Consider the following 21,430-nt stretch of genomic DNA (forward strand, 5'->3'; position numbering starts at 1 on the left):
ATGTGATTTTGCTGGATGTAAGGTTTTCTGCAAGGCTTACAGAGCTGTGATGATTTACAAATTCCAAATATATTGAGACTGTTGTAATCCCTGATGGGGTTTCAGAATTTTGGAATAGTTTACTATCTACATTATGCTGACCAGGGTATGACCTGATATGAATTAATTACACCCGTGTTTTCTGAAAACAATTGGACTCACATGGACTGCAAGCAGACATGTTGGAGACAAAATACTTACAGACACATGAAACCAGACAAACCTAGTAATTAGGGTTGCTCCCAGCATTCCTTGCACACATGTAGTTTACATTAGGGGGACAGATGACCCCATAACTTATAGAGCAATCCTATATTCAACTGCTAAGGATCAAATCACTCCTACTGAGATTCTCATTGTAATTCTGTGACTGCTATTTTAATTTAGCATCCTTTTGCCCCAGGAAAGCAAATTATTATAGTTTCCTCTATACTTTCTCTTGGAGCAGCTGCTAAAGCTAGTATTGACAGTGAGCTACCCCTATACCATCTTTGGGTGCAGTGGCCATGACCAAGATACAACTAAGTAAAGTTGAGTATGATCCATATTTTCGTATTGGAGAGTTCTTAGAGTACATACAGGATCTTCATCAAATTCAAAACCTCTTACCCATAAAAGAGTGTGTTCTATGTGGATGGCTCCGTGCAGCCTGTGGTTGGCCATTAACAAAAATATTCCACAGCTTGTACTGCAGTTTAGGGAATTTTTGAGGACAGCAACTTCAAGATGTTGTTTACACACATCGTTTTAGGTGATTCTACTGCACAGGTTGCATAAATATGTGCTCTTTTCCTTGCTCTTCAGAAAGCTGACCCATTAGTTACAACGCTTATCGTGTCAGACTCTGCATTCTATATAAAGGTTTATAATGTGGATTTACCACATCGGTGCATAAATGGATTCGGAGATTGGAAAAGTAAATTGATAAAATCAAAGCATCTTTGGAGGATGGTAGTTCTTCTTTTGGTCCATGTACGATGCACCATTGCCCATAATATTGAAGGCATTCATGCTGAAGGGAACTGTGCAGCTGAGTTAGCTGCAGAAAGGGCAGAGCAAACATTTATAGAAGCTGCTGTAAATAGATCTCAAACTTAGATCAATGCAAACATATTGGTGATGATACAAGCAACATTGAAAGGCAAAAAGCCCCCTGTTTGTTTCACTTCCTAATATTCCTATAGCCTCATCAAAGAAAATGTTCCTGTGGTTTTTATACCTGGGATCGTAGACATGCATCCACCTAAAGAGCGAGCTAGATTAGATTTAATTAGGGCAGCTCATGAAGGGATAGCTTCGCCTCATGTTGCCATCATTGCTACTTTGTCAAAGGCTGCAGCAACAATACTGGTGACCCTATTTACCAAAGAAAAAGTATGTAAAGCAGTGTACTTTTTGTCAACAGATAAAGCATTCAGCTGCAGTAAGACTAGCATCTCCTCCCCTCACAATATCCAACAAACCATTCAGGGGGTCATTCCGACCCTGGCGGTCCAAGACCGCCAGGGCCGGGGACCACGGAAGCACCGCCAACAGGCTGGCGGTGCTTCCAAAAAGGGGATCCGGCGGTTTCCCGCCGGATTACCCCTGCATGGGCTGAATCTCCATGGCGGCGCTGCATGCAGCGCCGCCTTGGAGATTCCGACCCCCTTCCCGCCATCCTGTTTCTGGCGTTTTTTCCCGCCAGGAACAGGATGGCGGGAACGGGCATCGTGGGGCCCCTGGGGGCCCCTGAACTGCGCATGCCACTGGCATGGGCAGTGCAGGGGCCCCCTAACAGGGCCCCATAAAGATTTTCACTGTCTGCTTAGCAGACAGTGAAAATCGCGACGGGTGCAACTGCACCCGTCGCACCCCTGGAACTCCGCCGGCTCCATTCGGAGCCGGCTTCCTTGTTGCAGGGCCTTTCCCGCTGGGCCGGCGGGCGCTCTTTTGGCGGTCGCCCGCCAGCAAAGCCAGAATGGCCTCCGCGGTCTTCTGACCACGGAGCGGCCATTTGGTGGCTCCCGCCGCCCGCCAGGGTCAGAATGACCCTCATAGTGTTGGGTGCCTCTACCATATTAGTTCTCTACTGTTATTAGTTGATATAAATATATATTGGTTGCAGTCAATTCCTGCTCTAGATTGAGTTTGTCCACAAAAGACTGCCACTCTCTAAACGGTCATAAAATACTTAGTGTTTAGTAGCAGTGGGAGAAGTTCATACATTTCATTCAGACATTGGTCCTGCCTTTACCACTAAGTTGTTCTTAGGCACATTGTCTACTCTAGGGGGGTAAGACTGCTATACTTGCACACTCTCTGGATTGAACAGCATGGTCAAGCAAGCCAACAGTACAGTTAAGGAAGCCTTGTCTGCTAGGTATTTGATTCTAGATTCCCATGGCCTCATTGCTTTTATGGGACTGCGAAAGCACTAAATGATTTGCCTAGAGGAGTAATAGGTGGCACCTTCTCAGATGTTGTTCAGCGTTCTGCTGTATGTCCTTATCTCAATCCCAGTGGAAAGGAGGTGGAGTTGAAATCGAATTTATCTATCTGATTTACAGTTGGATTTGTTGCAGACTATTCAGGAAATTAGAGAGAGACTCTGCAGAAAAACGATTCGGCCCGATTTAGATTTTGGCAGAGGGGGTTACTACAGCACAAACTTGACGGATATCACGTCCACTGTATTACAATTCCATTATAATCTATGGTACTTGTAATACATCGGACAGGAGGTCTGGCACATTTGTGACGGAGTAAACCCTCTGCAAAATTCTAAATCAGGCCCTCTGACAAAACTGAAAACAAAACTGCTGATGGATGGCCCCCTAAAGCTGTATTTAAGGAACAGATCCCTGACAAGCAAATATTTGGATTATCTTATTCACCATATGTTTCAGTTCCTGAGGTAGAAAGCACAGACACTGTAATCCAGGCAACACTTCCTGCTGCAAAGAAAAAAATAAAAGTGTTGCTCTATTACATCAAAAGGCATTATGATTCTGGTCAGCGGACCTATACTGATGTCAAAGTGCCTTCAAATTAGTCCACTATGTCCTCTTCCAATTCTGGATTTATCCCTAGAAGAATACAGCCACATTGAAATCATCTGCCCTATTTCGGGGACTGATGAGCCTGTTGCAGCTCCAACTTTACAACTGGTACCAGTCCAATCAAGTAATGATCTGGATGTGGTGCAAGCATCTTCAAGAAGTGAACCCTCTAGTACTATATCAACATTTGCTGCTTCTGCAGTCTCATGTGCACAGTTGATAGAATCTACATCAGTTGAAATGAATCAGATGCAAGAAATCACAGTGTCTGAAGATGAGCCTGATGCATATCTTGAGACTGGAGTTTCTTTCCATTCATCTCTTGAAACACTTCATTTAGCCCCAACTCTATAGATCTCTCCGTACCTATTGCTGGTTCCTCGACAGATACATCATTATCATCATTACTACATTCATCGATCTAGAGCCAGAGGGAAGTATATAACTTTACACAGTGGAAGCATTGTGGGACACCCCAATTAACAGTGCTTAATGTTTTCAGAAAACATTTTCTTATTTTAATAGTGATAACCTATCTGTATTTTGTTATTTTCAAGTGCCTTAAACACTGAAAACGATTGTGATTACTAGTAACCAATTTCTGTTCACCACAGTTCATTGATTCATTTTAGAAACATGAAAACTTAAAGTCACAGATGCCTTTTTATTGGCACCCAATATACAGATCGCTGTACACAAATTTTTGTGAAGATTATGAAAAGTAGGCCAGAGCGGTAACTGTAATAACACTCATGAAATCCTATGGCCTCAAAGGTTCCCAATTTGTGCATCTTTTTTTAAGCAAACATACCACCCTCGTAAAAAAAAAAAAAAAAAAAACTTCATGAGATACAAATGGAAGACAAGTGGGTACAAAAAATGTCTAGCTCAGAGGCATTTTATGGTCAAACCCATCTCCTGTGGGTGTCTCCGATTTATTTCACCTAGTTCATGCTTGCTCAAAAAGAAATTTAGTCTTGCTGGATACAATAAACCACAACATTTGTAAATAAAATGTACCAAATTTGAATGTACTTATGCAAGAAATATTACTGTATACACAGCTCTCATAAATGTCATGTAGCTTGTATTTCTAATTGAGTGATATACACCAAACTTTGTTTGTAAACCTGGTTCACCATATTCCATATTTTATTAGAAATTTCTGATGTGACTAAAATTATTATTTGGTGTACAAGCCACTAATACACAGTATGTGTTTCCTGCACAGTTATTACTGAATGCATAATATAATCATCAATGTATTTTGTGACACTCTTCTTGGTAACATTGAACAAAGTGTTGCTGCAGCTTTCTCAATGGTTGTGTTTGGTTTTTAGAATTGCAGAGGTTGTTTCCTGTGAGTGAAGTTTGGTGAATTTGTCTACTCTTGTGAGGCACTAAACACTCAGTGAAGATGGTAACAGAAGACGAGACGCACACAGTCACAGCCCATTAGGTAATGTATTAGTATGATTTGATTAAATGGTGTTAACATATCTTTGTTCTTAGACTACATTTTTGAATATCAAGTTAAAAAATTGTAATATTAACTATTTGGACTGTAATACAAACTGCTTGGATTTATAAGTGCAGAGGGTTCTGACCATGTCCAGCTTTATTATAAAATAATTTTAATTGTGAGGGAAGAAAGCCAATTTATTAGAATATGAATACCAATTTTATATTCCACCTACCAGATAGCGTAAGCCTTCTGGTTGCAAAAGGGCTAGTGTGAACTTAAATTGGGTTTAGAACCCACCTATTGCTCACCATTGGCTGGCCTTATTATCGGTCTCATTTGATTGATTCTTGATTAGTGGCTTTACTTCCTCTTCTTAATTTTTTCCTAATTGTTTTGATTAGTTTGTTTGATTAACTTATTTGTATCCTTCCATTCCTCACTTTTGGGGAATTACATTGTTCTTTTCCGTTCAGCACTCTATGAGAGCGCATGTGTTTTCTGACTCCCTCCTTTGTGTGCTGCTGCCCTCCTCAAATACCCACTTCCCCATACAGTGTTGTGCCCCACCTTCTCCAGCTTGTCTGTAAACTCACAGTATCACAGATATTTTCACTGGGTTCTGGAGGAGGAGAGCACATTTTAAACATTGTTTTTGCCTTTTCTCCTGCAGTCCACAAATGAAGGCACAAGCTTTGGATCACAAAGAGGTTTATGGCACTGTGGGTGGGGTCATCTGCTCCACTGAGCAGCAGGGAGAAGGTAAATTTAACAACACTTCTGGAGGCCCCTGGGCTAATGTAGGAGACCAAATGGCTGAATCCTGTGGAAAGTAAGTTAGGCCTTGCCAAGTGTTTCCTTTTAGATTCTGACACCACCTTATTCATTTTAAGTTCTGTTCAGAGTATCCCGAGTGAAAAGTATTTTAAACATAAACATGCCATTTATGATTATTAAAACCATTGGATTGGAGTGGGGGGGTGGATTTCAGCGAGTGCGGTAGGATGGATTAAAGTGGGTTAGATTGGAGTGGGTGGATCAGACTGGACTGGGGTGGTTAGACTGGGTTGGATTGGGGTGTGGTGGTTTGAATTGGGGTTAGATATAATGGAGTGGAGTGGAGTAGATTGGATTGGACTGGGCTGGATTGGATTGGAGTGGATTATAGTGGGATGGGGTGGATTAGATTAGTTGAGGTGTACTGGATTGGAGTGGGTTGCGTTGGAGTGAGGCCGGTTGTAATGGGGCAGATTGTTTTGGATTAAAGTGGGGCAAAGTGGAGTAAGGCGGTTTATAGTGGGACAAATTGTTTTGGATTGGAGTGATTGGAGTGGGCAGATTGTTCTGGATTGGAGGGGGGCAGATGGGAGTGGGGTAGATTGTTTTGGATTAAAGTGGAGTAGACTGGAGTCGGGTAGATTGTTTTCGATTGGAGTGGGGCAGATAGTTCTGGATTGGAGGGAGGCAGATGGGAGTGGGGGTGAATGAGAGTGGGGTACATTGTTTTGGAATGGAGTGGGGCATAATGTTGTGGATTTGAGTAGGGCTGATTGGAGTGGCAGATCGATTTGTGTTGAGGGGGGCAGATTTAAGTGGCAGATTGATTTGGGTTGGAGTGAGGCAGATTGAAGTGGCAGATTGATTTGGGTTGGAGTGAGGCAGATTGTTTTGGACTGGAGTGTAGCAGATTATATTAGGGTGGGATTGGTGAATTGGAGTGGGGTGAGTTGGAGTGGATTCGATTAGGTGTTTGGATTGGAGTGGGGTAGATTGGTCTTGGGTGAGATGGGGTGGATTGTACTAGGGCAGATTAGAGTGGAGTGGGGTGGATTGGGATGTACTGTACGATTATGTGTTAAAGCATAATTTCAGAAATTACACATAATAAAGAAACAATGTAGCTTTACAATATTTAGAACAAGATAATCATCATCTTTTGAGAACGGTGCCCCAAGCTGGAACAAAAGAAAATATGAGTGCAAAGTGAGAAAACACGACTTGTCAAAATAAAAGAAAGTTAGCTATAAAAACTTTTTTTTGCAGTTGTGTTTGTCCTGCTGTTCACATTTTTGCCAGTCACAAGCTTTCTGTTTGCAGTGCACTAGAAGTTGAAAAGAATAAAATAGTACTTCAATCATGCCAGGAGAAGCGGATGGGCACGGATTTAAGTTAAATAAATCAGTGCTTGGTCCCTGCTTCATACAGAGGAAAGGGAAATTATGTTGGTCTACAGTAACGAATTACGAGGCTCTAAAGAAGAGTGCCATGCAAGTCAACAAATGGTAAGCGACAGGTGGGCTCCAAGCCCTTTATTGTACACAACAGAGTCTTGCAAGCGAGAGGCTAGCACATGCACTGACAGGCTCGACCCTAAAAATGTTTCTAAGAATGATCGTTTGATGTGGCCCTGTAGTTTGCTGGGTTGGGTGGGTCGAGATTTTCCTTCTTGAGAAGAGGTCTAATTTAGGTTTTCAGCTCAGGTGGAAATTAAACTAGTTCCAGGGACTTGAGTAGGCCTCTGGCTACCGCCCATGCGCAGGATGAGCAGAGGATATCTATAAAACGTTTTGTCTGGGCTGCGCCTGGAGGTGACCCAGTTGGTCTGGCTGAAATGATATTATTGAGGAAATCTTTTTGTGACGGTATTGAAAGTATGCATTGATGAATGATTATTGGTGTATCTGTAGGAGTTAGGCCCTGTCGTTGAGGTCACAGAAGTTTTGTGGTTGTTGTGCTTCGGTATTTTGGCACTCTTGCTTGTGGAAATCGGTTCGAATATTTTGGAGTTCTTTAGAAGGGCAGTCTACTTCAGTTATGCATGTGGAGTAGTGGTGTATTTTTCGGTTTTGATGGCTCTACTGTATGCTCTGTTATAGTGGTGTAGTGTGCTTTTGTCTGTTTCGTGTCTTGATTTTTTTCCTTTTGCGTGTAGTATGTTGAGTGGTGTTTTCATTCTTTTGATGTTGCCATTAGCCCCTGTTGTGGTCTTTTTGTGGTTTTACCCTGGTAGTGAAGCTTTAGTAATAAAGGCGGGTGAAGGAAAACTACAGCAAATGTTTCTGTATACTAAGAAAGGTAAGACTCCTTGGTTGCTCACCTGACAGAATTGTATTTGTGCAGCCACCCTTTTCTCCCCACCCTTGTATTCCACTGATAAAACAGGCATTGGCAAAGGCTTTAGGTCTGGTGTCGGCCACCGTCTTTTTGAGTTTTTGAACAGTCATTTTGTTTTGTCATGGTTTTTGCAAACGTTTATTTTTGGGGAAACTACTAGCACTCAGTAATCTAGAAAGAAACATTTACTAAAAGCAAAAGTATTTTGGGGCTCTCAGAAAGCACATATTGCCATGGAAGTGCTCCTTGTTTAAATGCATTATTCTGTCACTCACTGTTAAGTTAGCCGGTGGCTGAAATGAACTGACCCGTTTCCCAATGTTGTACGCTGTAGTTGCTGGAAGAAAATGTGAATGACCCAGTAACAGGCCAATGGATGAAGAGAGCTGGCTGGATGTAACTAAAAGTATAATATACATACAACTGTAGTAACATCAAAAGGTCTTGATTAACACTAAACCTAAAAAAAAACTATTGCTGTCTTGGACACTAATGTATAACTTTTTTGTGTCTAAATATGCCTTGTGAAATCAGGCACTGTATCTCCTGGGTATGTCTATTCCATAGCCCCAGCTATAGGGATCTTTTTTGTGGCCACGGTTTGCTGCTTTCCCATTCAGGATGTGGACCCATCTCAACTTCAGGACAAAGAGGTCATAAATGTAAGAGTTCCCTGAATATGTCTGGGCTGTTTTGTGCATACATTGTTAAATTACATTAGGTACACTAAGAGAACCCCTTGAGTTAATGATATGATGTTGATGCAGATAAAAAATACCACACTTTTCCCTCGTCCAAATCTAAGCAGCCCACAGCTTTGTAATCAGTATAGATATATCCACTAGTGAGTATTTAAATGGCTCTTTTGTGAAAGGCAACATATGTTCAAGTTCACAAAGCAGATATACAACTTGTAGTGCAGAAATAAAACAGGGTATCTAAAAACAATAATGTGGTACTGCAAAGGTTGTTGACATGAAAGAGAAATCCTCTACAGATCCACAATTCTTAGTTACATGAATGAGCACCCGAGATGGTCCGGAAGTGGGTGAATGTATATGTTAAACATTACTTTTTACATCACAGTGATGGAATTTTGTGGATTTCCTCAGGGGTTAGCCCCTTCTCCAATTCTGTTAACTTTTTGTCCAGCCTTTGACAGATCGTATCAGAAATCGCAAATTGCACTTTAATATTTATGCTAATAGTGCTCGGCTAGCACTAAAGGTGCTCATTAACCTTATTCAGTCTTGAATGTATTGGAGTTGGCATCTTTGGAAAATACTGTGATCATTTTCATTCACACCTGGATGAGTCTGAATAGATTTCTACCCAAGGTGACCTCCTTCTCCATCATAGATTAAATAGTCGCACCAAAATCCCGAGATCAAGAGCCTAGATTTACACTTTGATTAAATTCCATTATTTGGGGTCTTAAGTAGGCCACTCCAAGTAGAATATTAAGTTTCACAGTGCCTGTCTGCGAAGAATCATCGTTCTCATTCCATGACAACTGAGAGCTATCCTTGTTGACGCTATTGCAAGGTCCTTGTTAGATTGCAGCGATTTTCTGTACTTGGACATTGCCAACAATAGATCAACACTGCTTCATCAAGGACAAAACAATGATGATTAAGAACACTCTTTGGCTTGTGTGAAGTAGCTCACTTCGCAGAAGCTACATATTGCCTACAGTGGATTCTGGTAGGAGCAGCAATTCGTTTTAAGGCACTTTCCTTCATGCAAAGTTTACCACCCTCTGTTTACAGGACATTATCTAAGCTTATCAAGGCACAATGGTCCTAAGACTCAGTCTTGATGATTTAATACTATTCATGCATGCATTGCTTAGTTAGTGCCTATAGACAAATATACTGGTTTGTGGAAAAATATATGCCAAACTGTTTTCGAAATCCAGTTATTAAGATTTCCAATTGTCAGATTCATGCTCTTTAAAGTCAAATATTATATTCACAAATGCGTGTTTGGATAGATAATATGTAATATTGTGATGTTTTCTCCTAATTGCAGTATCCCAAAGAAATAGTTTTGGTACTGAAAGTGAAATATCCAACATGTTGTATTTGGCAAAGTCAATTTCGTCTTTGAAGTTGCATTTAATTTTTTTTTACAAAGACCTTTAAAATCCCTGTGCCCCAACCAATATAATACTAGTTTTATTTTGGTTCAAGTATTCAAAGCAAAATCACTAGAGAATTTATAATATAGTTCTTTTTTTTGCTTTTTGCAGGGTTACACATGATTGGTGATGAAATGGAGCCTGGAACAAGCTCTTTCCGAGTGGATTTTCCAGATTTTTCCAACACCATTTTACAAAAGTTAAATCAGCAACGTCAGCTGGGACAGCTGTGCGATATTTCCATTGTAGTGCAAGGCCAGCTTTTCCGAGCACATAAGGCTGTTCTTGCAGCAAGTTCTCCCTACTTCTGTGACCAGGTCCTTTTGAAGAATAGTAGACGAGTCGTTCTGCCAAATGTCATGAACCCTAGGGTGTTTGAAAACATTCTTTTGTCCACATATACTGGACGCCTGGTGCTTCCTGCACCAGAGATTGTGAGTTATTTAACAGCTGCAAGCTTTCTTCAGATGTGGCATGTGGTTGATAAGTGTACACAACTCTTAGAAGGCAACCCATTGGTGCTTTGCCAGAAATCAAACCAGAGTAATCATCAGTCACCAAGCAGCAGCAATTATAACTGCCTTGGAGAAAGCTGTGAGCAGAGTGCAGCAGGACAATCCAATTTTCAAAGTCCAACTCAAAAGGAGCCAAGGGATGTTGACCATGAAGATGAGAGTCCTAAAGATGATGAACTTTCATCTCAGGTAACAGAGCAGGAGTATCTTCCAAGCAATTCTTCAACAGAGCACGATCGGCTTAGCACAGAAATGACCAGTCAGGATGGTGAGGAAGGGGCGAGTGATAGCACAGATTATCAGTATAGTAGGCTTATCTACAGCAAGCCAAGCATTATGTCACATAAACAGTGGATACATGTCAAACCTGAACGGTTTGACCCGAACTGTGAAGGTGGTGAAGTGCATACTGCTTATGAGGAGCAACAGGCCTCTGAATCTATGAACACCTCTCAGACAGAGGCTGCTGTACCGTCTTCAGGTGCTACCGATGTTTCTGTTACAGGTAGTAAAAAGGGTGAACAGCTTGAACGGCGGGGAGAGCACTTTTATGATGAGCAAGTAGATTTTTATGGTGCTTCTATGGAAGAATTTACCAATGAGAGAACCGAAGGACCTCATGACCCTGTGGGGCAGGATAACTTGGCTGCAGCAGGATTTGGTGATAGCCTTGAAATGGAAATGGGCTCTAAAGAGGAAACCTCACATACTGGATTCACATCAGTTGTTTACAAACTTTATCCTTGCCAATGTGGTAAAAGTTTTACTCACAAGAGTCAGAGGGATCGACATATGAGTATGCACCTTGGCCTCCGCCCATACGGTTGCGGGATCTGTGGTAAAAAATTTAAAATGAAACATCATCTTGTGGGCCACATGAAGATCCACACTGGTATAAAGCCATACGAATGCAATATCTGTGGAAAGAGGTTTATGTGGAGAGACAGTTTTCATCGGCATGTGACTTCGTGCTCAAAGACATACCAGGCTACGAAAATTGAACCAACTACTACTGAAAAAGAAGTCTTTGACTAAGTAATCCAGATAAAAGCAATTTGTATGTTGTTTCATGTGTATGAAAAACAATTGAAAAACACAGTGCAATAGTATTTGGTACTCTCTCATGTTATAATAGGATGTTTGAGGTTCAATGTTTCCTTGTTCAAATTAAGTATATTGGTGTATTTAAAATGAATTCAAAAATCTGCCATAAATTGAGGCCTCCTAGTTAAAAGTTATGATGACTGACTTATTTTTGCATAACACGAAACAGAAGAAAAAGTAGACTTATGTTTTTTTTCCTGCATAGCTGCTGGCTGAGAAGTCAGTATAGTGTGTGAAAATGCCTACCCCAGGGCTCTGTGTCTAAGAAGACATACTGATGTTCCTAATCCAGGTAATTGTATATCAGTACTGTTGAGTTCAATAAACATAAGACCAACATAAAGGAATTAGGCATGTAGCCAGGTTGCACTATGTGCTACATAGATGATCATTGATCTACATCTTCAGTAGCAAAATCTTAGTGTTCAGAAATGACTGACTCCTAGCTCCCCCAAACCCCTCAAAACCACAATCTTAAATGAAAATAGTTAGCAGTTATCTTATTTTTGTGGTTCTAAGTACAAACTATTTAAATGGCTCTATCACACACTTTATCCAAAAGAATCCTTGGTACTTTCTTTTTATGAAAAACCTAATTTCTAATTACCAGGTCAAAGAGCCCTATGGTGTCCTCCATTTTGACTTTCATGCAACACCTCTTCCACTGTCCTCTCACTAGAGTCAGAGTATTGTTTTCTATTGTTTGTCAGTTTTCGCAAACATATTCCGAAGTTGTTTTGGTATGTACTGTAGAATCTTCTGAGATTCACTTGTTTGTTATGAAATGCCTTTGTTTGGCATTTAATACTCGTGTTCCTAAAAGTTCAGCCATGATTTTAAACTAAGCCTAATAGAAGGTTTCATGTTGACAAAATCTTATGTAATTGACATAGAGAATGTTAACACTTCAGTGAGAGAAGAGCAGAATACCCATTAGAAGATATATCTGATAGCAAGATTTTGTGCAACTTCTTGCATTTTTCCCTAAGCCTCATATTGCTAAACAGTATCCTTACCACGTGATCCTAAACTCATTCATACTCCGCTATTTGCAATTTTTTAGAGTTTATAATCAAAGGACTTGCCCATAGCTTTCTCTAAGCCATTTTCTAATTTTTAACATGCCCTGATGTATCTTATTATCCATTAGGTCGCAGTTAATTCCTGATCAACAGATGAAACTTATTTCAGAGAAAAAGTATATTGTCAAGAGGGGATGTAGCAGTCCTCATGTGCGTTCCAAGGAGCTGTCTATTTCAGTTTTGCTACCAATATTTACCTTTGACTTAACCTAAAGATTATAAATGTAATTCTCACAATCAAATAACATACCTTTCTCTGGTCTCTGACTGTGACAACTCTCTTTGAGGTACATGGTACTTATTTCAATTTAGCAATGTATCCCTGATTCATTGTGTATCTGTTTTGCATTCTTGCATTTTAGTTTAAGGATTATTTGACTACTTGTTACCCATAGGCTCTTCCAGTGGTGTAATAACTTCAGGGCAGAAATTATGATAATGGGGTTTTAGGGATTAATGTGTGATAACAGTTTGGCTGCTGTTCAAATGTTACCCTTTTTATTGGCTATTCTATTTTATTTACAAAGGAGTAATATTTTAAATATAGCCTCATTTTTGTTGTAATAAACCCCAAATCTCCAAAACAAAGTACATATAAATTGACTTAGGGATATTATCATCTCTGTGTTTCCATTGCCAAATGTCAATTAAGGATTGAATCAAAATGTTGACACTCAAAGGTTACATTTTGTGAAAGCAATGCTTGTAGAAATACTTTTTCTTTGGAGAATGCCTTCTATGTGTTTTATGTTTCTCAATTTTGTTTAGGTCATAAATGTTCTAAATGTCTAAAATAAGATATATATATATCGGTAATTGTTTGGGAATATCCGCAAAAAATGGTGTTTCCATAAATCTCAAGCATTTTCCCTGTTGCCATTTGACCAGGTTTTTCCTACTGATATATCAATGGTATATATATATCCGAGGTGTGGGTATTACTAAAAGATTCAGTATCTCGATTAGGGCAGAAAATCCTTCTTCTCCCCAAATCAGAATCATCACCCACAGTGTGATAATCACCATAGTTCCTTACTTTCATCATCGTCTTAAATAGGCCTTTAAGGAATATTCATTTGAAGCGCTGATCCAAAGCTTAATCGGTCATGTCAATTATTTATTTTAAAGGGCACCATAATTAACATAGATTAGGCCTTGGTAGCAAGTACTAAACTCTCCAATTGCCCAGTGCCGAAATTAATTTTGTCATTAATGTATTTTCCCTATTAGGCATTTGAACCCAATTCATTAGAGAGAGCAGCCTTGATATGTACTTGTTTTATAATTGTTACAATGTTAAAGGCCTTTATCAAACAGTTTTTAAAGCTGTTGTTACTCAATTCATATGATCATTATGCTGGTATCACAACATATGTGTTGAGAATGTAACTTTTTCTCAACTGGTGCTAAATACATAAATGTAGGAAGGTATGTGCTCAATAATTGTCTGTGGACAGTCATAGAACTTATCGAGATCAGTGGTCACTTTACTGCTAAAACACAGACCGTGTCCCGGAGCACTACTAACCTATTGATGCAGAACCAGAAGAAACAACCTCTACAGAAAGTACGGTTTACATGTTCTGGTATTGTAGCTCCGAGCGCTAGTTCCTCCATGCACTACAGTGCACTGATGAGGATCAAACATCAATCATATCCAATGTTGTGTGAAATTCTCCCATCTTCAGCAGCTATGTTTGATCTATTTCCAGTAAGAGATTATGGGACCTGTAAAATGGTACTCCTAAATTAGGAAACCTTTTTCCAAGACACACACAGGTATGCACGTGTGCATGGGTCAAGCTAAGGTTTTGACTTATTTTGAAATTTTACAAAACAAAATACAATTCCACTGTCTGTGCAGTATTGTCATCTTACCTTAAGCAGGAAACGTGAGAATTGTTGCCTAAATTGCAGCTTAACTATTCTTATCTGGTCATGTTATGGCTGTACTACTATAAGTGCGACGTGTATCACATGGTAGAATTGTGTTACTGTATGGCCCATTGTGAATTGGGTACTTTGATGTTACATTGTACAAGTTGGCCTAATTCAGTAATACTCATAGTTGCTATTTTATGTGAAAAGTAATGTGTCCTTGTATGTACTGCTTAAAAACTTTACACTATTTGCAGATAGTAGCACTTAAATGTACGACATTGCTGAAATTGATTTGTTAATGGTAAGATTGTTAACTGTTGATAACGCTCTCCTGTGCATGCCCTATTATCAGGGCAGCACTAGAACCGTTCTCTCGTGAATATCCCAAGCAGTGTAGCACTGAAACCTTTCCATGGTGATTGATACCAGGGCATACCACTAACACCCTTTTGTGTATTAGCAAGTCATCGTGGCGGCATTGTTTCCAATGGTCTGTGTCCGGGTCAGTCACCTGGGCGGTACTATGACTGTGAGCCAGTCACAAAGAAAAGTAGTATTCTGTGCATGGATTCATTTCCTCTGTGGTATTTGGTAATGCTTGCATTTGCATCAGCAGTCTCCAGGGCAGCACAAGTCCCATTGTTCAGTGGCTGTGTACACTCGGATGGAACAAGTTAAGGAGACTTAACCGAAACCAAACAAGACAGCATACATAACATATTTGGCTTCCAATCTAGCAGTATAAACCAGAACTATCAACTAAATTTTCTTCTTACAGCAGGCAGGGATGGCTCAAATAATCTGTGGTAGAATCAATTTTGTTTCAGTAAAAGGAGGGCCAGCTGCTAGTTCAAAAGGAAATATGTGCCAAAAGAGGTTATGGAGGTGCACAAATTGGAAGTGACAACATTTGGAATGATCATCTTGCAAAAAACATTCTACAGCAACAGCAAATGTGTGTAGATAATAACCGCATTTTATCCAAATAGTTTGATTCTCTTTGCCCTATCATGACCCTCGACCCCTACTGTGCCTTTAAATGGGTTTTGTAAGTCCTTCAATCTTTTCTTTATCAATAATGTAAAAGCCATTGAAGTAGAAAAATGTATAAGGGTAGAAGAGCATGTCTAAGAATATAGGGTCAGGATCAGTTTTAAACAGGGAAATAGTTCACAAAGGTGAGCGTTACACCTGTGGCTAAGTTTATTTACAAGGTTTATTTGCAATGAAGAATTGCTACACTCATGGCTCTTTGAGGAACCAAATATAAGGAAGTGATTCCTTTTGGATGTGGCCTGTTACCACTCTCTGTTATTAACAACTCTTTCACTTGGGCCAATGTTCTGTCCAGTTTCTGCCTTATTGCTAGTCTTAGTTACACAGCATAAGTATTGGAAACAGCTGTGAAGTACAAGTTGCGGCAATTTGTCAAGGAACATGAGATTCTGCATCTAATAAGCTCGATTTTAGACCAAAGACTTTTAACTGAAGCCAACATGGATGTAGATGGGGGCCAACATCCTCACCATTTTTAGGAGGCAAGTCTATTCAGCTTGCCCTGGTTGATCTACCTGTTTTTGACACTATGAACTATCATTAAGTCATCATAATTTCATAGGTCACCTATGAACTTGTCCCTCACATAAACACTATGATCTGGCACCCACTTCCTGTGCCAACAGGGAGCAGAGATTTGGTGATAGTTTAAAGGCAAAACATCTCTGTAATCTGCCCATCTTGGAATGAAAAGTCTAAAAGCCAACGCTTATTGAACTCCATGCCGTAGCAACCAAGTGCCCAGTAAGCTACTTCTACAGACCTTATGCACTTGAAAGAATTTGAACTGAAGCTCTCATTCTTCCCTTGCATATTACAGTCCTCTTCACCACCACATTAAGGCTCATTGTACTACACATAATCAGTCTTACCATTTGAACCTTGGATGGGTAGGGGTTTCTAATGAGCAGACAAAAGAACCCGCTAAGATAATTTCATTCCCCTACCATAAACTACAAAGTAAATTGGACATTCTGTTGCAGCAGTGTTCACCCGGTGAGGCTCAGATCGCAACCGTAGGCCCAGCAGTTTCTGTACTTGGTTCTTCTAGTCCTGCCTAAGAATGGTATCTGTTAAGACTCCTGCTGTGGTCTATGAAGGAAGGAAGGAACCTTTACCCCTACCACAGCTGTAAATTGAAGGTTTGCCTCTTTAAGAACCAAGTTTTAGAAATCAGTTCACTTCCTTTATTTTAGAACCCATGAAGATAATGCAGATGGATTCCACATGATCACAGATTAAGAGCAAATTGTTCAACTTGTATTGCTTGGTGTAGAGTACAAATGTAAAGTTTTGAGATAGCTTTTTCGGTAGTGCTATTCTATTCACTTTATTTTGGGTACAAAAACATCCACAGAGACCTGCAAGAGATTATTTTGCTTTTAAGGAGCTTTGGCGAAAACTCTGAAAGGATCCGCTTTTATTATTTTTGTTCGGTTTTGCTTTCAAGAGATCCTTTGAAAGAGTCATGCATATAGTTCTGCCATCAATGAAGCCTCAACCACAAGGACATTTCCTTGTGAACTAGCAGCTTCATGGAAAATGTATTTTCATTTGGAAATAATCGGGTCCCCATTGTTAGGAATACAAAAGAGCCCATAAATATGTTTGTAAGTGCTACCATCTACTGTGGTACTCATTCGTGCTGGAATGGTTTGTAGAGTGGGGGTGCTGTCATCAGTGTTACATCACCGAATTCATAAAGATTTTGAAGACCTCAAGCATCACACAAAGAACAAGTGTGGCAAATGAGCCACATAGATTCTGCAATAAGGTGGTAAGGGTATAGTATGTGGCCGGTGAAGCACACTGTCAGAAACATATGACCAAAGCATGGTGTGGTAGCACACTGTCACTTACAAACCGCACATTCACCATTGAAATGGCCACTACATTTGCAAAGACATACAGTTTTGCTGATAAAACTATATAGCACACAAACTAAAATGTGTAGAGTTCGAATTCCAGTAAATATTTCTCATTTGCACATCACCAAGTAGTGTCTTAATTTGTATTGATCTTTTTTTAAATCTTTGGCTTCATCACACTTAGGAATTCCATTAAAAAAGACTTCATTTGTGCTTTTCTAAATCTTGATTCATTTTGAAATGTTTGAACAGTTAATGTATATGTATTTAAATTTTGTTGTTAGGAAAAAATGACATCTGCAGCCTTTCCTTTCAAACCAACTAGACAACTCTCATAGTTCACTTTAAAAAAATCCTGTCATTTTGCACTGCAGAGACGAAAATAAATACAGATTTCCATGCTTAAAAAAATTAGCAGCAATTTGTCTGAAGACCAAGTCTAATAATTGTATCTCTGTCTTTGAATGCACAGCAAATGTGAGATGATGAAAACAAAATGTATAGGCATCCTTATTACTCATTCACTTTCAAAACTCCAGCAAAGTTACTTTGGGGGGCTGCTGCAGCACTGCCACCCCCCACACGCCACTTCCAACCCTGTGCTGGTACTTATAGAAGGTGGCAGTTGTATCTAAGTCTAATGCTCACCCTCCATCTGTGTATCCTCTCTCAGGTCTAATTACAACTAATCTGATGTTTTTATAAATGGAAAGGGTGGTAAGAGCTATATTAATGATAAAGCTTGTGTTGAGACAGCTGTAGGCAAATGTCAGGCCATTCCCTTGCTTCAATATTTTGTAAAGCAGAATGAACAGTATCCATTCCCACACTACCTTACGAAAACGTCTGATAAGTGAATAATAGACACTATTTGAATCATCAGACTATATTGTTCATGCACTATATAAATAGGGAATTCTAAAAGACCAGAAATTGACAACATTTCCCCACTCTGTCCACCTATCCTGGTTTCTGACCAGGCTAAATGGGCAAAATCCTATAATTCCACATTTCTGTGCAAAAGCAGGAAAAGCATAGAATTCTATCCGTATTGTTGGATTTCATGTGTTATGAAGAATATTCTGTGGCCTTTGTGGTTTTACAAGGAAATCTGTGAAATATTACAAAAAAATGTGTTTTTGCAGTTTTGCCCAACTGCGACAAAGGTACTTATTTAGAGTTTGCTCACTGCACTGTACATTAAAGCAACTTGTACATTTATCCAGTGTTCCCTCCCAAGCATCTGAGATGAAATTAGAATTCATTGAGTAGGTTGAGAATTGACCTCAGGCCCACGTAGTTTCAATCGCTTCTATTGCAGCCCAATGCACAGGAGAACAAACTCTTTTTGAAAGGTATTGTGTAAATATACACACTGAAATGTGTTACTGGCATTATTAAATGGAGATTTGTTCACAGTGAATCCAGATTTAAAAAATGGTTCCTCATTTCATTTTAAATATCGACCTGTTAACTACTCGGACCTGTTCATTAAATTGAAATGAAATGTATTATGTAAAAATAAGTCCTTTTGCCACGTTACTGTATTGTATTTTTACTTCTATGGACATAGAAACTGAAAAGCTAATCTTTGTATAATATGTTCCAGCTGTATTGAATTTACTGAATTCACCATCAAAGGTTGTAAGGCTGTTCTGAGCTTTGTTGAGAGCTCCACTGGTGCTTGTGATGGTTGATGTTCTTGATGCATGTCAACATTGTGCTTCCGAGCAGTGTTATCACTTCATGAAACATCTCTGGACTTCTCTTTAGTACAGTGGTTACTGTTATTTGGACAGCTGCAATTTTTCGTGTCATTCTTTAAGCTCCGCATTACAAATTAATCTGCATATGACTTTATTTTTCGAACCCAACCTCAAATAGGAATTGTTGTTTTACTGTATGTATAGATTATGTATTAATATATTTTAACATAAATGGAAACCTAATTTGCACAAAACTCATTTTGTTCTACTCATCCTCGTTAGCTCCTATAATATAATTATATTTTTATATGTTAATAAATTGTGTATGACTCTTTAATATGTTTCCTATACAATGATACAATCGCTGCATCCCCTTGATAATGTGCACAGGGAAGCCATTTAGGAGCTGCCTGGGGTACAGATTGCTAACCATGCTTTGGTGTTGGGTACCCAGTCACTGCCCATGCTACTCCTGGTTTTATGGTTTCCAAAAAGCTGCAACAGCAATCAAAAGGCCATGAGCTCTCTATTTTCTGTATGTAGGTTTCACCAATATCCCTAATTGTAGGCTAACAACAGCCAATGGGATGCCGCTGTTAGGCCAAATTGAGGAAAGAGGTCAATGATGTGATGTCATCTGGATCAAAAGGTATGTGTTGTCACTCTGAGGCCCGAGCCATTTTGGTGAGTTTGTTTATGAATTTGTCACACCAATCAGCATCTCCTTTGCCAAATTGTATTCTGTCTGTGCATCAATATCAAGTCAGTTCAAAGGCCTTAATGCAGGTGACCTACATTCAAAGACCAAACCCGGCTGAACATTGCGTGCACCTTAGGCCATTCCTTCAGCACACCCACAAGACTGCAACATTCATGTCAGCAGAATTTGAAACTTCTGTGTCTTGGCACTCGTATTATAAAGTCTTCATTAACCCATCGTTACTTCATAGTGTACAGTATGCTAATGCATGGTTTTAAAAGTAGTTTCTGTTTTTCAAAGACATGTATTCTAGAATAATTTTCAACATTTCACCTCACCAGAAAAAGAATGAAAAAGAATGCGCATATGGTTTGGCACAATGGTCAGAGCTCACCATTCATTGACTTCCAGCCTTAGCTGACATGCTCAATTTATTGCTTGTTCATTATGTAAAGAAACCTTAGTGCCCTTTGAGACACCTAGTTACAATTCAGTTCCTTTTGGACATTACATTCCTCACAGTAAGGGATAGGACTGAGGTGCTTCCGATAGGTTAAGCATAACCAGATATATACCAGGACTTCTACAAAAGTTACATTTATGTCATTGGGATTAAAATTAGTTTATTTCAGCCATAAATGTCCCTTAAAAAAAAAAAAAAAAAAATGTATACAAACATATATAGTTGATGTACACTATCATGTATATTATACTTTCAGTTCATATCTCCCTAAGAGGGAGGACCGGGTGCCCCTCACATCAATAAATAAGTTTTAGCAGCACAGTCAAAATCAAACTGTCAAAATCAACTCTAAAATGTACATTTGAAACCATTAATATATCTTGATCTAAACAAAAATAAGAAAATGCAAAGTTACCTTAGAAATACTCTCTTGGCTATCACTTATAAAAAAAAAAAATCAGGTCTCCTACTAGACTTCACCAAGCGTATGTTGCCCTACTTGTTCAAGACGGTGTAGACTCAAGTTGTACCCCCACCCTGGACTCCCATAGCCTGGATTCCAGCCTTCCATCTTCAGATGGTTGGCCTGAACTATCAAATGGGCAGGTAACCCTCCATCCCTCAGTGGGCTTGCAAAGGTGGTCATTTCAAAGATGGAGGGAGGTTCTTTATCTGCTCCCCAAATTCTGTTTGGGTAGAGACAATTACTCCACGCTGATACACTTGTTATAACGGGTAAGGCAAGATACATTTAAGCAATGTGTAATTAGGGAGCGTACTAAACTAGAAAGTCTATTTTTACTTCAATCATTGACTAAGGCAGTGTCACAATTATAGAATTGGAAAAGAGACAGGCTTCCATCCACCTTCAGATACATGTTGAAATGAGCTGAAGAGTTGCAAACTAAAGTACCTGAAGATGCATGAATAAATATATGGAGTGTGGCATCTTTTCTGTACATACTAAATAGTGAAATCCTATACAAATTGATTCTTTAAATGCAATTTAATACCTATTCGGATTAAGGAAACAATAAAATATTTTGGAAAGCAGTCTTGTGGCAAGTCAGGGATATTGATCATATTCACTTACCAGATGACCCTCTAATAACCCTGCTATGGAATGTTGATGAAAAAAAATGTGTTTCCTTTCTCTGCACTCCTAACAATTACTCAGAAATGCAAAGCAGTTTATCCACCAACTATTTTAATGTGGTGGGCTAAAGTTTGACACACACATCAGGGCACATTTGGCTTCC

General features: G+C 39.4%; 1 protein-coding gene across 1 annotated transcript in view; it reads left to right on the forward strand.

The window, feature by feature from the left end:
- Positions 1–19,327, forward strand: part of ZBTB43 (zinc finger and BTB domain containing 43) — a 55,303-nt gene extending 35,976 nt beyond the window's left edge. The window contains exons 2-3 of the mRNA XM_069241774.1: positions 4,421–4,539; positions 9,908–19,327. Of these exons, the coding sequence (XP_069097875.1) occupies positions 9,916–11,346 (1,431 nt within the window). The 5' untranslated portion in view covers positions 4,421–4,539; positions 9,908–9,915 and the 3' untranslated portion in view covers positions 11,347–19,327. The remainder of the gene's footprint in view (positions 1–4,420; positions 4,540–9,907) is intronic.
- Positions 19,328–21,430: the final 2,103 nt, after the last annotated feature.

The sequence above is a fragment of the Pleurodeles waltl genome, chromosome 6 (assembly GCF_031143425.1).
Source record: "Pleurodeles waltl isolate 20211129_DDA chromosome 6, aPleWal1.hap1.20221129, whole genome shotgun sequence".
NCBI classification, from domain to species: Eukaryota; Metazoa; Chordata; class Amphibia; order Caudata; family Salamandridae; genus Pleurodeles; species Pleurodeles waltl.